The sequence below is a fragment of the Saimiri boliviensis genome, chromosome 2 (genome assembly GCF_048565385.1).
Source record: "Saimiri boliviensis isolate mSaiBol1 chromosome 2, mSaiBol1.pri, whole genome shotgun sequence".
Classification (NCBI taxonomy): domain Eukaryota; kingdom Metazoa; phylum Chordata; class Mammalia; order Primates; family Cebidae; genus Saimiri; species Saimiri boliviensis.
Genome location: NC_133450.1, coordinates 214,043,118 through 214,056,857, shown reverse-complemented (window position 1 = coordinate 214,056,857; position 13,740 = coordinate 214,043,118). Strand labels below are relative to the sequence as shown.

Below are 13,740 nucleotides of genomic sequence, written 5' to 3'. Positions count from 1 at the left end.
TAATTTTTGTATTCTTAGTTGAGACACGGTTTCACCATGTTGGCCAGGCTGGTCTCGAACCTCTGACCTCACATGACCCACTTGCCTCGGCCTGCCAAAGTGTTGGGATTACAGGCGTGAGCCATCGCGCCCAACCTCCTCTCCTTTTCCAAATGTATCCATTTTGATTTGTTTTTCTCTTAACACACCTCGCTCGGGTTCGTTCACTTCGGTTGAAGGTTGATCTCCCTGCCCTCTCAGCTCAGGCTGACCTCAGCGCCCTCACCTCGGCCACCTCCTCTCAGCTCAGATCTCCCTCGGTCATGAAAGGGCGCTGTTTTCTTCCCTCTAACTCCTCGGCCCAGACGAGGCGCCTGGGTCCAAGTACCTCCACCCCGCGGGGCGACCCACTCGCACTGCTTCTTCAGGCCATCCCCCACGGCCGCCTACCCGCTACCCTCACCCTGCGCTCCACGTCCCTCGGCTTCCGCCCTCCCTTCCGGTGCAGGGGCCCGGCCTAGCCGCCAAAGCCTTGGGGGATCTCGCCCCTCAGGCCACGCCCCTCAGCCTGAGCGGGAAGTGACCGCGAAGCAGCGGCGCTGGAGGGACCGGAGGGCGGGGAGTGGGAGGTGTGGTCTCGCCTGTCCTGGGCGTTGATTGGCCGACTCTCCAGGGGGCCGGCACCTAGAGCGGGGCGGGGCGGCAACCCGGGTCGTGTGCCCCCTGCTGCCCAGGGCATTCGCCGCGGCTCTGGCTTCGCCGACGAGAACTGGGGACTGCGACTGTGTCTCGGGCGGCATGGCGGAGAAGCGGCACACAGTGGACTCCGAAGCCCAGCGGCTCCCCGTCTCCTTCAAGGGTGAGCCCCGCGTCCCCTTGCCCTCCCCCCTGGACCGAGCCCCCGCCCGCGGCGTGCGCTCCGCGGTCTGACAGCCGAGCCCCAGGACGGTCTCCGCTGCTTCGGGCTGGACGAGATCTCGAAGCCGCGGCTCCTCCCTCGTACACTAAGCATCACGAACCCTGTTTCGCAGACTGGGGTCATGATGGAGGGGCGGCGGGGTGCCAACGGCAGGTTTCCCGTCGCGCGGGCTCGGGTTATCTCGCGGCTGCCAGATGCCAGGCCCCTCGCCAGCGCTGCACTGTCTCCTGTCACGCACGCAGACGAGGAAACGCAGAGGGAACTGGCAGCCAGCGAGGGGGGCACCGGGACCCCGCGTCTCACCCTTTGCCCACTCCCCTTCTTTCCCGACTCACCCTCTTGGAGGCCACCTCCTCCACCCGGCCCTGGCCCGGCCCCAGGGTGAACCCCCTCTTTCCCCAACCCCACCTCCCGAAACTTAGACCGATTTACAGAAGGAAAAAGTTTCTCTGACTTTCTTCTCACCTTTCTTTCTGGCTCCGCTTTCTGCCCCGTTTTCCCCCCTAAGCTTTCCTCTGCGTTTTGAAGAACCCTCTTCCCCGACTTTTGTTCCTCGCCAGGAACCCTGAGTTCCCCCACCGTCACCCCCAACCTGACTTCCTAGTCTTCAAGGCAGCAGCTGCGAGTGGCGCAGTCTCCTTCCCCGTGGAGAAACTGGTGCTCTGGGGAGGGGGTCCCAGTAAAGAGAGGTGGTGGACCTCCCAGGAGTCCTGGTATCCACTCAGGAGCTCTTAGTGATCCAGGCGAATTACAGTGTTTCTAACGATGGAATTTCAGGCAGGGTGACAGTGAAAGCAATTTAGGGGGCTTGGTGGGCTTTTCCAGCACCCTGCAAAGAACACGGTATTGGAGTCATCTATTCTGATTATTTGTAAAGCCAGGTTTATCCACACATCTTACCTGTAAGCTCCGTTTCCCTTGCCTAGGGAACCCTGTCTTCATTTCCTTCCCAGGAGCATCAGAGGAATTATAGAAATCTTTATTTCTCTACTAAGAACATTGAAGGATTATCTAACCAAATGGAAAGTGTAACATGGAGGAGTTGGTGAGAATAACAGCAACCACAACAAAAAACTAAATAGGCCAGGCTCTGTGCAACATGATTTTTTTTTGTTTGTTTGTTTTTGAGACAATTTCGCTCTTGTTGCCCAAGCTGGAATGTGATCTTGGCTCACTGCAACCTCCGCCTCCTGGGTTCAAGTGATTCTCCTGCCTCAGCCTCCCAAATAGCTGGGATTACAGGCATGCACCACCACACCCCGCTAATTTTGTATTTTTAGTAGAGACGGGGTTCCACCATGTTGGTCAGGCTGGTCTCAAACTCTTGACCTCAAGTGATTCACACACCTTGTCCTCCCCAAGTGCTGAGATTGCAGTTGTGAGCCACTGCACCCAGCCAGTACCACATATTTTATATATATATTATTTTATTGAATCTTCACGACAGATGATGTGCTAGGTTTCCTTATCCTCATATTATACTTGATGAAACTGATAGTCAAAGAAGTTAAATTACTTAAAGTTACATAGTTCGTATTTAAATCTAGATTTGACTGATTCTAAAACTTGAATAGGAAAAACTTGCACGGTAACTGCCTCTTTGATAGTTGTCTTTGCCTAGATAAGAACGTGGGTGTAGCATGCATTCCTCAGTACCCTGACCTCCTGGTGGGAAACTGCAGTGGGAAATCTGCTTAGAGAAGTTCTTTGGGAATAAACATGATCTTTGTACTTAATGTTTATTTACAGATGAGGTTCGTTTATTTATTTATTATTATTATTATTTTTTTTTTTTTGAGACATAGTCTAACTCTGTCGCTCTGTCACCCAGGCTAGAGTGCAGTAATGCAATCTTGGCTCACTGAAACCTCTGCCTTCCAGATTCAAGCAATTCTCCTGCTTCAGCCTCCCAAGTAGCTGGGATTACAGGCATCTGCCACTGCGCCCAGCTAATTTGCATAGTTTTAGTAGCGACAGAGTTTCACCGTCTTGGCCAGGCTAGCCTTGAATGCCTGACTTCGTGATCCACCCCCCTTGGCCTCCCAAAGTGTTGGGATTACAGGCCTGAGCCACCGCGCCAGGCGGCAGTCAAGTTAACTTCCAGGTTTTTCTTGTTTCTACTCTTAACTACTTTTAGACAGAAATCTTTCAAGATCTAATGAAAACCACTGCTTATTCTCAAAAATTAGACATACCAATAAAATTTTTCATAGTCTGTGTTTTTCTTTTTTAATGTAAACCTTAGAAATTTGGCACTGCTAGGAAAACCATTGCTGGAATTTATTAGAGTTTATTGAATGCTTTCCCTGCGCCAAAAACACAGTTCAGGTGCTTTACAAACATTATCTAATTGCATTCTGTAACAGCTCTGCAAGGAAAAAGCCATTATTCACCATTTCACAATAAGGAAACTGAGGTTCAGAGTGGTAAAATCACACAGTTTCTAAAATTTTCAGCCCGGTTTCAAACCCCAGCTATCTGATTTTCTGAACCATTTTCCCTGTCCCAGAGATGCATACCACGAATGTAGAACCTTGTCTAATTTCAGTACTTTACTGAAGTTGAGAGACAATAAACAAAAAAAGCTTGGAGGAACAGCTTCAGTGATAACTTTCAGAAGGCTGCTTGTGAGGGAAGCAGTGGAATTATAAAAGCCTAAACTCTGCCTCTTTATGTCTTTGCTGAGAATTAATCCTAGGTAGGTAAATAGGACCAGACCGAGGGCAAGACTAGTTTTTCTTAAAGGCATTGTACTCACTTTGTAATGAAATAATGCAAGTGAATTGCAAAGAATGTATCATTGTAATTAAGAGCCATGTCAACAAAATAAATCCCTTTGGGAGAATGTCTGAAAATAAGAAAAATCACAAGACTGATTGTTTTAATCAGTTGTTATACCCAGTCACACTGGGGAGAACTTTGTAACTTCTTCAATAATTAATCAGAGTTATTCCATCACTGGTCATAAATTAACTTATGGAAGATTAAGCCTATAAAAACGGGCATATTTATTTATTATTAAATAGGTTTTTGGTGCTACCTGATGGTATACATTTTATGTAGTAAAAGAGTCACTGATTCCTAGTCAGCTTTGAGGAAAAAAAAGTTAAAGATGTTGATAAAGTGATATAGAAGGGATTCAAAAATCAGTTTTTAAAAAAGGCATGGAAAAGCAATTTCCTGAAAACTCTTGTAACTACAAAAAAGTAAATACCCTTTTTCTGCATCTGCCTGGTATCCTGTGCATATCCCTATCATAATATTACATAATATTATATTTATCAGTCCCCTCCCCTCCCATAATTAGACTACCCTCTTTTTTTTTTGAGAGAGGCTCTCACTGTATCACCCAGGCTAGAGTGCAGTGGTGCAGTTCATAGCTCACTGGAGCCTCAGGTGGTTCTCCCACCTCAGCCCCTTGAGTAGCTGGAACTACAGATATGCGCCACCACACACAGATAATTTTTTTATTTTTTTTAAAAATAGGGTCTTACTATGTTGCCCAGGCTGGTCTTGAACTCCTGGACTCAAACAATCCCACTTTAGCCTCCCAAAGTGCTGGGACAACAGGCATGAGCTACCACGCCTGGCCTTTAGACCACACTTTTGAAAGCAGAGCTTATGTCCTTCTTCACTGTAATAGCTCAGTATCAAGTACATGGCAGGCATACAAAAATGTTCGTTGAAAGAAAAAGGAGGCAGACGGAGATAAAAATCCCCATGGCATAAGTAACGTTGTTAAGTGTTTGCATTAGCCTTATATTGGTGGAGCAGTTTTTCTGTTTACTGTTTATTTTATTAGGTTTGTTATAACCTATACTGTGATTTTAGGACATGGCCATCATGTTTATTATCTGTTATTACAGATAGACTATTTGTTTGGTTTATATTATAAATAAAAGGGTTATAGTTGCCAAGATAATATATTGTTCCTAGTAAGAAATCTTCTTTTATTTTTTAAAGCATGGAAAGAGAAGTTAGAGGTCATGGTTAGTAGAAAGAAGGAAGTGTGTGTCAACAGATAATTTTCTATTGACACGCTTGCTAATAATTAATATAGATAATTTTAATTTAAATAGATAATTTTCGGTTGACACACAGTTGTTGCTACATTCTTTTTTAATCTTTCTCTGTTTGCTGGGGCTAGTAAAGAAACTTGAACTCCAAGCATTTGGCCTCACTTTTTAGAAGATTATCCTTGAAGATGCAACCAATAAAGTCCTAAAGTCTCAGGCAATGAAAACTATACCAAACTTGTGGTCCAGTTAAAGTGAGCACTTATGGTAAGGTAGTAGAGTATAGTGAAATGAAAGTAGAATTTATAATTAAAAGATTTGGGTTGAGATCACTTTACCATCACTTAAGAGGTTTTTATAAAGGATGGTCCAAGAAAGTTTAGAACTCTGACTTACTGCCCCAAGTATAGTCTGTTTCTCCTCCAGAGATAGAGTCCCTAAGCAGATTGTTAGTTGACATTTTCTCCATGGTGCCCAGATCCCAAAAGGTAATTCACTTAATAAAAAGTTTCTTCCTGTAAACTTATCAATAATGATCTTAAAGTTGTGGTAATAATAATGCCTACTGTTTGTTGACTGCTTCCTAAGTATCAAGCCCTTTATGTATTTTCTTATTTTATCTTCACAACAACTGTGTGAAATAAAGAGTGTTCTTTTCCCTCATTTTACTGATGAGAAGATTTAGTGGTAGATTTGGAATCTAATACCCAAAATGCAAGCTTTAACCACTGCTTAGCTGTTAACCACAGTGAAGAACTGAGAATGTTATGATCTAGTTTCCTTTTGCTTCCATTAACCATTTTTAAATGAAAATGATGTTACCCTCCAAAGACTTATATGAGAAAAACTTAATTGTGGATAATTTGAAGATGTCCAAGTAAAAGAGCTGGAGAAAAAAAAAACAAAACCATAAAAAGTGGGAGGGTTTTTGTTCTGTTTTCATGTATTTCAGGCCTAGATTTAATTAACTTAATACTCATTTATTAAGTTAATACTTCATAAAATTGAATTAACTTAATACCCATTATGAAATTGTTTTTCTCTCCAATTTTCCTGAACATAAATGTTTTGGTACTTCAGACATGGGCCATGTTCAGCCCATCTTTCTACTTTCCTGAATTCTCTAACCTCATGGTTAGAAAAGGTCTGATTTTTTAAAAAAGAAATACTTGAGGAAAGCAGTTGACAACTTCTTGGGACAGGAGATGATTCTGTACTATTTTCTTGGATCCTGTCTGCTGTTTCAGTTTGTTTTATGCAATAGGCAGTCTTTGTTTTTTCTTTTCCCCCAAAGAAACAACTCCAGCAAGTATTTAACGAATGTTTTTTGAGTACCTTTTACACACTAAGTGTCTTCCATATTAGCTCTGAGAAGGTACTCTTATTAGCCCTGTGTTTAGATGAGTAGACTGAGGCATAGATGAGTAATAAGGTACTTTCTCAAGATCATGCAGCTATAAGTGGCAGAGCCATCTGTGAACCCATTATGCTAGGCTGTTTTCATAAAACCAAAATCTCATGAAGACAGACAACTGAATACAATAAAATGAGTGTGATAAATGTTGTTTTATCATAACAAGAGGGTAAAGTGCTATTGCGACATTATTTAAGACTGAGAGGTCCTAATTTAAAATTATTGATGTTACTCTCACCTTTTTTTTCCTCCTGTTTTATGGCTGAAACATTTGAATGAAGGGAAACTACAGAAAATCCTTAAAATATTTGGGAAATGAGATATTTATGCTTATTTACTTTCCTTATTCTTTTTGAGCTAAGCAAAGAGCAACTTAAAAATCTTTCTTAGAAGTATTAGTCTATTTCTTTTCCTCAGGATTTAATAGTAAACACATATTAAGGTTTGAAATCACATAGTGTTTCATCAGTATCATTTCTTTTGGTCTAGCATTTATAGCTATAGAGGGATTTTAATAGGGAGGAAATTTACAGTCTTCAGTCATGGTTTTTAACTTGATACCATCTGGCCTGTAGCTACTCTAGCCCAGAGAATAATTTCTTCTCTAGAAATTTAAGGATAAGGGCATTTGAACAACTAAGCTGTGCCTAATTAAAATAATAATTTGAAAGGCAGGCTACAATGTATGCTTGTTTGCTTTGAAATCCTGTCTTAAAGAATTGCAAGCTGTGATCTCTAATTAAACACCACCATTTTTTTAACATATGTTTATCAAGACCCTACTATGTGATAAACTCTGCTTCTTTCTCACTGCTAGCTTTTTTTTTTTGAGATGGAGTCTTGCTGTGTCACCAGGCTGGAATGTAGTGGCATGATCTCTGCTCACTGCAACCTCCACTTCCTGGGTTCAAGCGATTCCCCTGCCTCAGCCTCCCAAGTAGCTGGGATTACAGGTGCACACCACCACACCGGCTAATTTTTTGTATTTTAGTAAGACAGGGTTTCCCCATATTGGCCAGGATGGTCTCAATCTCCTGACCTCCTGATCTGCCTGCCTCAACCTCCCAAAGTGCTGGGATTACAGGTGTGAGCCACTGCACCCAGCCACCTCTAGCTTTATTTATTCTATCTCTCTTTGTAGGATACTGTCTTCATTTTTGTTTTTCCCATCTTTACTCTATTTCTCTTATTTTCCTTCGCTTCTGTAATGTTCTTCCCTTCTTTGTTTTTTTCTCCTAAAATTCCAGTCATCTGCAAAACTTAGTTATATTAAAATTTGATTAATTGAATAGGTATTTATATTCACTTATTTTACCTAACCTTTTGCTTATTTTCATCATAAGTTTTTGTTTATCAGGCTTTATAAAGGCCTTGTTTCAAAACAAGCAAAGGAAGCTGGGAAATGTACCTTTATTTGAATAGCTGGAAGAAAGATCAAATGCATTATTTAATTTATGCAAGTCTTCCTCCTCAAATAAATAGTTGGCTGACATAAAACAGGAATGGCAGTCATAGCAATCCATGGTCCAAATCTAGCTGGCTCTGTTTCTATATGCCCCACAAGTTATAAAATATCTCTTATATTTTTTAATGGTTTAAAAAAACAAAAGAATACTTTTTCATTAGACATGAAAATTATGTGGAATTCAGATTTGTGTCCATAAATTAAGTTTTATTGGAACAGCTGTGCCATTTACGTTAGTACTACCTATGGCTGCTTTCGTACTACAAAAGTAAAGTTGAGTAGTTGCAACAGATCGCAAAGCCTAAAATGTTTACTTCCTGGTTCTTTACAGGAAAAGTTTGCCAATCCTGACAAAGAATCTCTGATGAAGAATAATAGTGGCCAAAAGTAACACTTATATTCTGAATACATATGTTTTTAAAAAGACAGTTCAACAATTGCCAAGACTTTTCATTTTGACCTACTTTTACCCCTAAAAAGTGCTGCTGCAACTGAATAGCATGTATTTTTGAGACTAAATTTCCAGCCATCTGTCTTGCCCCACCCAGGCAGTGCTGTTCAGTTTACAACATGAAGTGTTTTATTTGCACTGTGTGAAGGCAGAAGGAAAAGAGTGTCCATTAACTGTTGCAGTTTAGGTATTTCAGTAATTCCTTAGCCCATCCTTTCCTTTTTGTGTACAATAATGCTTATGACTCACTCACTGCCAGATTCTCAGCAGAGAAAATCCAGGTATCTTTTGAACTTTACAATAATAAAGTATCAGTGATTAGGGGATTTATTCCTCCACATGATTTCCAGTAGTGCTAAGGTTAATAAATCTGAAAGTAAATCATCTGATGCAGAACGGAAATAACTACAGCCCTCTGGACTAATCATCCTGTGTTGTCATCTTGGAAGGAACATTTTACTGCCTTTCCAGAAACTTACCCAGCAAAAATTACTACACAGCTTGTCATTTTTCATTTGTTTTCATGATTTGGTTGGTTTTCTTTTGTTTCTTTCTACAAGATCTTTAGCCTTATTTCTTTGGAACTTCAGGAGGCATATTTTACACCTACTTCACAGATTTTTGTAAACGTTATAAATACTCATGTATGTAATACATGTGGCTAATATGTCATAGGAATTCAATAAATGGTAGTTATTAGGAGTAGTAATAAAAGATACCTTCAGAATGAGAGAATTTTAAGAGTTGTATAATTTCATCTTTTCAGAAAAATTAATTTACATAGGAAATAAGCATGTACAGAAACATTGCTAAAACTGTATTCAATGAAGCAGAGTTTCTAAGAGAAATTTGGACACAACAAATTTCATCATATGAAACAATGGAATTAATCTTTAATAATGATAAAGAATATGTACTGATGTGAAAAAATATTTATAACATGGGTGGGAGGGAGATTTTAAATCACTGTGTATACCATTTTTTCATTATTGAAAAAATAAAAGGATAGAAAAGATTTAAAAGATATATATATCAAGGCAAAAAACATCCAGAGATAAAGTATAGATAATTTTTTTTCTGTTTGTTAAGCTATGATTTCTAATTTTTCTAGTAACTTTTGCTTTTAAAGTAAAAAAGCAATTTTAGAAAATTTATGTTAGTTTCCTGGAGGTAAGCCCAATTTGAATGTTCAATACAAAAATTCAAATGTATATATAGGCTTATGTCCATATTCAGACCCTTCTTTGATTGTTTAAAAGCTTGTTCTACTGCCATTTTGGTAATAAAAGAAAAAAAAATACTCTAAACCAGGGGTCTCCAACCCCCAGGCTAATCAGATCAGTAACATTAGATTCCCATAGGAGCACGAACCCTGTTGTGAACTGTACATGTGAGGGATCCCTATGCTGTATGGTTCTTATGAGAATCTAATGCCTAATGATCTGTGGTGGAACAGTTTCATCCCAAAACCATGCTCCCCACCCTTTCTTGTGGAAAAATTGTCTTCCACAAAACTGGTCCCTGGTGCCAAAAAGGGTGGGAACCATTCATCTAAACCATGGCAAAGTAGTATTTACAACCAGGTATCATAGGTTCCCTAATTAGGAATGTTCTCATCCAGCAAAATATCAACAAATGTATTAACCAAAACATCTCAGGAACACTGACCTTGTCCCTTTCTCCATAAAACTGGTAGGAAGGATTCAGTCCTAAAGTAATAAATGGGAAACTTGAAGGAAATGAATTTCATGAGATTGTAGTGAGTGAGAATTTCTTTCCTCTTATTTCCAAAGTGGTAGATGACTAAGGGTTCATTTATAAGCCAGATAGAGTTTAAACCTCACCTCTTTGAGCTATAAATTTATAATAACATGCTATAAATAGGCACAGCTGGAATTAAGAGGGCTTCCTCTGTAAAAACATCGAATTTCATTCTTAGAACTCTAGTGGTACATTCCCAACTTAGATACTGTGTACCTTTTGGAGCTGTAACCAGGTGGGGAAGAATTTTGAGAGTTTAAAATAGAATACTTTCATTTTAAAGTCACTAGAAAAATATGGAAGTGCCATTTCCCCAGTATATACACTGATTATTTCTAGCCAAGCATTTGATATGTGAAAGACCAAATCCAGTCTTCAAAATGTGTACTAATTCCTTGTTCCTGGTGATTTGGAATCCCATATACACATCTGGGGTTTTAAAAAACACAGTGCGATAATGAGAACTGACAGAAAAACTGGACTGGACTTTTTGGCTTGTCCTCATGTAGATCTCCTCATAAATGAACTTCTTGAGAGTCTTCGAATGTCCCAACCAGCCAGACTAGGGGGCAGGTGTGAAGCAAAGGGCAAATTAAATTGTTTAAGAAGCTTTTGATCTAAAAGGGTAAGTACTGTTTTCCCATTTTTCTTCATGAAGGTACAAACACTTAAGTAAAATAGGATTACAGTAAACTATCATCTAAATTTACTGATCATTATCTGTATTCTACAAGGCCAGTCTAATAAGCTTTACTTTTTACCAGTAAGGAAACTAAAGTTCAAAGAGGTAAAGATCATACAACTAAGAAGTATCAGAACTGAAATTCAAACGTAGTTACTCTCCATTTTCAGGAAATCTCAGTGTAATAAGGGTTATAAATGCACAAGAAATTTAATTATTAGATTAAAATAATAAAAGATTAAAATCCTTCTTTGGAAGATCAATTTAAAAAAGATTAGACAAGGGCCGAGCGCGGTGACTCAAGCCTGTAATCCCAGCACTTTGGGAGGCCGAGGCGGGTGGATCACAAGGTCAAGAGATCGAGACCATCCTGGTCAACATGGTGAAACCCCGTCTCTACTAAAAATACAAAAAAAGTAGCTGGGCATGGTGGCATATGCCTGTAATCCAAGCTACTCAGGAGGCTGAGGCAGGAGAATTGCCTGAACCCAGGAGGCGGAGGTTGCGGTGAGCCGAGATCGCGCCATTACACTCCAGCCTGGGTAACAAGAGTGAAACTCCGTCTCAAAAAAAAAAAAAAAGATTAGACAAGATATAAGTGCCATAAGATAATTTTCAAAAAATGCTCTTGAGGTTCAGGGGGAAAAAAACATATCTAGCTAGAAAACTTGCTGAGAAGCATTTTATTTATATCTACTCTATGCAGATACTGTGCTAGACATTGAAAATATAAAAGTGAGTAAGCAACACCCCTGCCCTCAGGGAATTTTTACTCTAGTATGTTATGGGAGACTTGGACAGTATTTGAAAAAGCACCAGTGCTGTCAGATAAATAAGTGTCTGTGGTCAATCTGTCCTTGTTTGGAATCCATTTCAGCCTGGAAAGCTAGACCTATGTCTGGCACAGAGCCTTGAAACTGTCTTTTGCTATAAATAGACATGGCTGGAATTAAGAGGACTTCCTCTGTAAAAATATTGGATTTCATTATCAGAAATCCAGCCATGCTTTTTCAGTTTGGATACTGTCTTGAGAAACTGCTTCAACCATGAAAACATCTTTAATGAGGATTTTTTTATTCAGCGGTGAATTAATTTAGAACACGGGCTTTGGAGTAAGATGACCCATATTTGAGTCCCAGGTACTCCATTGTGTGACTTTGGCAAAGTTAAATGTTGCTTTAGTTAACTCATTTGTAAAAGGGAGCTAAAAATACCCTCATAGGGCTGTCGTAAGAGTTAAATGAGAAAAAAATTTAGTTAAATGAGATACATGTCTGAAGTAATTTTAGAAAATGCCTAGAGTATAGAAAACCCCTCAGAACAACCACCATTGTTATGACCAGTTATGGTAATACTAGTTAAAGCTTTCTCCACAAACAGTGCTATGGCCCTGCTTTGAATATTCTCTCAATGATTATGTCTGTACCCCCAGAATTATAACTTAGAAACCTCCAGGATTGCTTTCGATTATTTAAGTATGCATGAAGATGTTTACCTCACATTATGATACAGGATCAGAAAATTACAAAGTCACATACAACCCAAGTACTCACTGTATTTCTCATTTTTCATCCTGTTTAGAGCACTTGACCATGTGTCTCTCTTTTCTCCCATATTCCCAGCCTGAACACTCTGCTTATTTCTTGGCCTCCTATTTATTCCAAGCCCCATCTCACTGCCATTTTGCCCTTTAAAAGAAAACCTATTATATCCCTTGGCCTTCTCAGTCCCTATGTCCTCTACAGAAAGGAAAAGCAAACTAAAAATGAGGATGACACTGGATACAGAAAATAGGAACACAACATATGAGGTGATGGGAGTTTCCAGGATGATAGTGAAAGCAATTGCGGAATAGCTGTGCACACCAGATGAGGGAAGTCTGCACAAGGCTCTGAGAGAGAATTCTTTCAAAAGATAAAATTGATAGTATACCTGATCCTTTTGAGAGGAAATTTAGGCAGTCGATTTAAGTTTGGATCAATAAGTACATTGAAAACTGAGCAAAGGGAGAAAATAAGACAGTAACTCCAGAAAAAACAAAAATGTTACAAGAAGAGAAAACCAGTGATACCTCACTACGTGGCTTAGCTTTGAATTGTATTTACAAATTCATAACATAAAATCTGATGTTGATCTCAATGAAGTTATGATGTAATTATATTGGGAAGATGGGTATATGTATGTGGTGGTGGGGGTGGGGAGAAGAAAGAGAACTCAAGTCTTTTCCATAGTAGAAAGTTAATAGTGCTCAAAACTGACAAATCAAGAAGTAACAAAACAAGCATTTTATTTATTTAGGTTTTTTTTTTGAGATAGAGTCTCACTTTGTTGCCCAGGCTGGGGTGCATCACAGCTCACTGCAGCCTTGAACTCCCAGGCTCAAGCAGTCCTCCTTAGTAGCTAGGACTATAGATGTGTGCCACCACACCCAGCTATTTTTTTTTTTAAAGTTTCTTGTAAAGATGGGGATCTCACTATATTCTCCATGCTGGTCTCAAACTCCTGAGCTCAAGCAGTCCTCCCATCTCAGCCTCCCAAAGTGTTGGGATTACAGGTATGAGCCACCGTGCCTCAAGTAGAGACGGATTCTCCCTATGTTGCCCAGGCTAGTCTCAAACTCCTGGGCTCAAGGGATTCTCCCTCCTCAGCCTCCCAAAGTGCTGACATTACAGGCATGAGCCACTACACCCAGCCATGAAGTATATTATTTAGAAACATGGAGGTAAATATTAAAATGGTCAAAGTAGTAAATGTTTTTTAGGAGGAAGAAATTGGAAGAGGTGAGCGTGGGAATGCCCTTTTTTGGTACTAATCTTATATAATGGTTTAACTTTTTAAGCTTTATGCAAGTGTAACTTCAAACACAAATGCACAGCCACAAAGGCCAAAAAGTAGGTGAAAGAAAAACAGCTAGAAGGAAAAAAAAACAGGTTACACATTTTACTTATTTATTTATTTATTTTTAAAAATATCATTTAAGGCTGGGTGTGGTAGCTCACGCCTGTAATCCCAGCACTTTGGAAGGCCAAGGTGGGTGGATCACTCGAGGTTAG

At 39.9% G+C, this 13,740-nt stretch overlaps 1 protein-coding gene and 1 long non-coding RNA gene across 3 annotated transcripts in view; one reads left to right on the top strand and one right to left on the bottom strand.

Moving 5' to 3' along the window:
* LOC141583777 (uncharacterized) overlaps window positions 1-504 on the bottom strand; it is a 112,614-nt gene extending 112,110 nt beyond the window's left edge. For both annotated transcript variants that reach the window (XR_012516670.1, XR_012516671.1), the window contains exon 1: window positions 189-504. This is a non-coding gene — a long non-coding RNA (uncharacterized LOC141583777). The remainder of the gene's footprint in view (window positions 1-188) is intronic.
* A 187-nt stretch (window positions 505-691) lies between these two features.
* Window positions 692-13,740, top strand: part of STOM (stomatin) — a 35,380-nt gene continuing 22,331 nt past the window's right edge. The window contains exon 1 of the mRNA XM_003925171.4: window positions 692-838. Within this exon, the coding sequence (XP_003925220.1) occupies window positions 778-838 (61 nt within the window). The 5' untranslated portion in view covers window positions 692-777. The remainder of the gene's footprint in view (window positions 839-13,740) is intronic.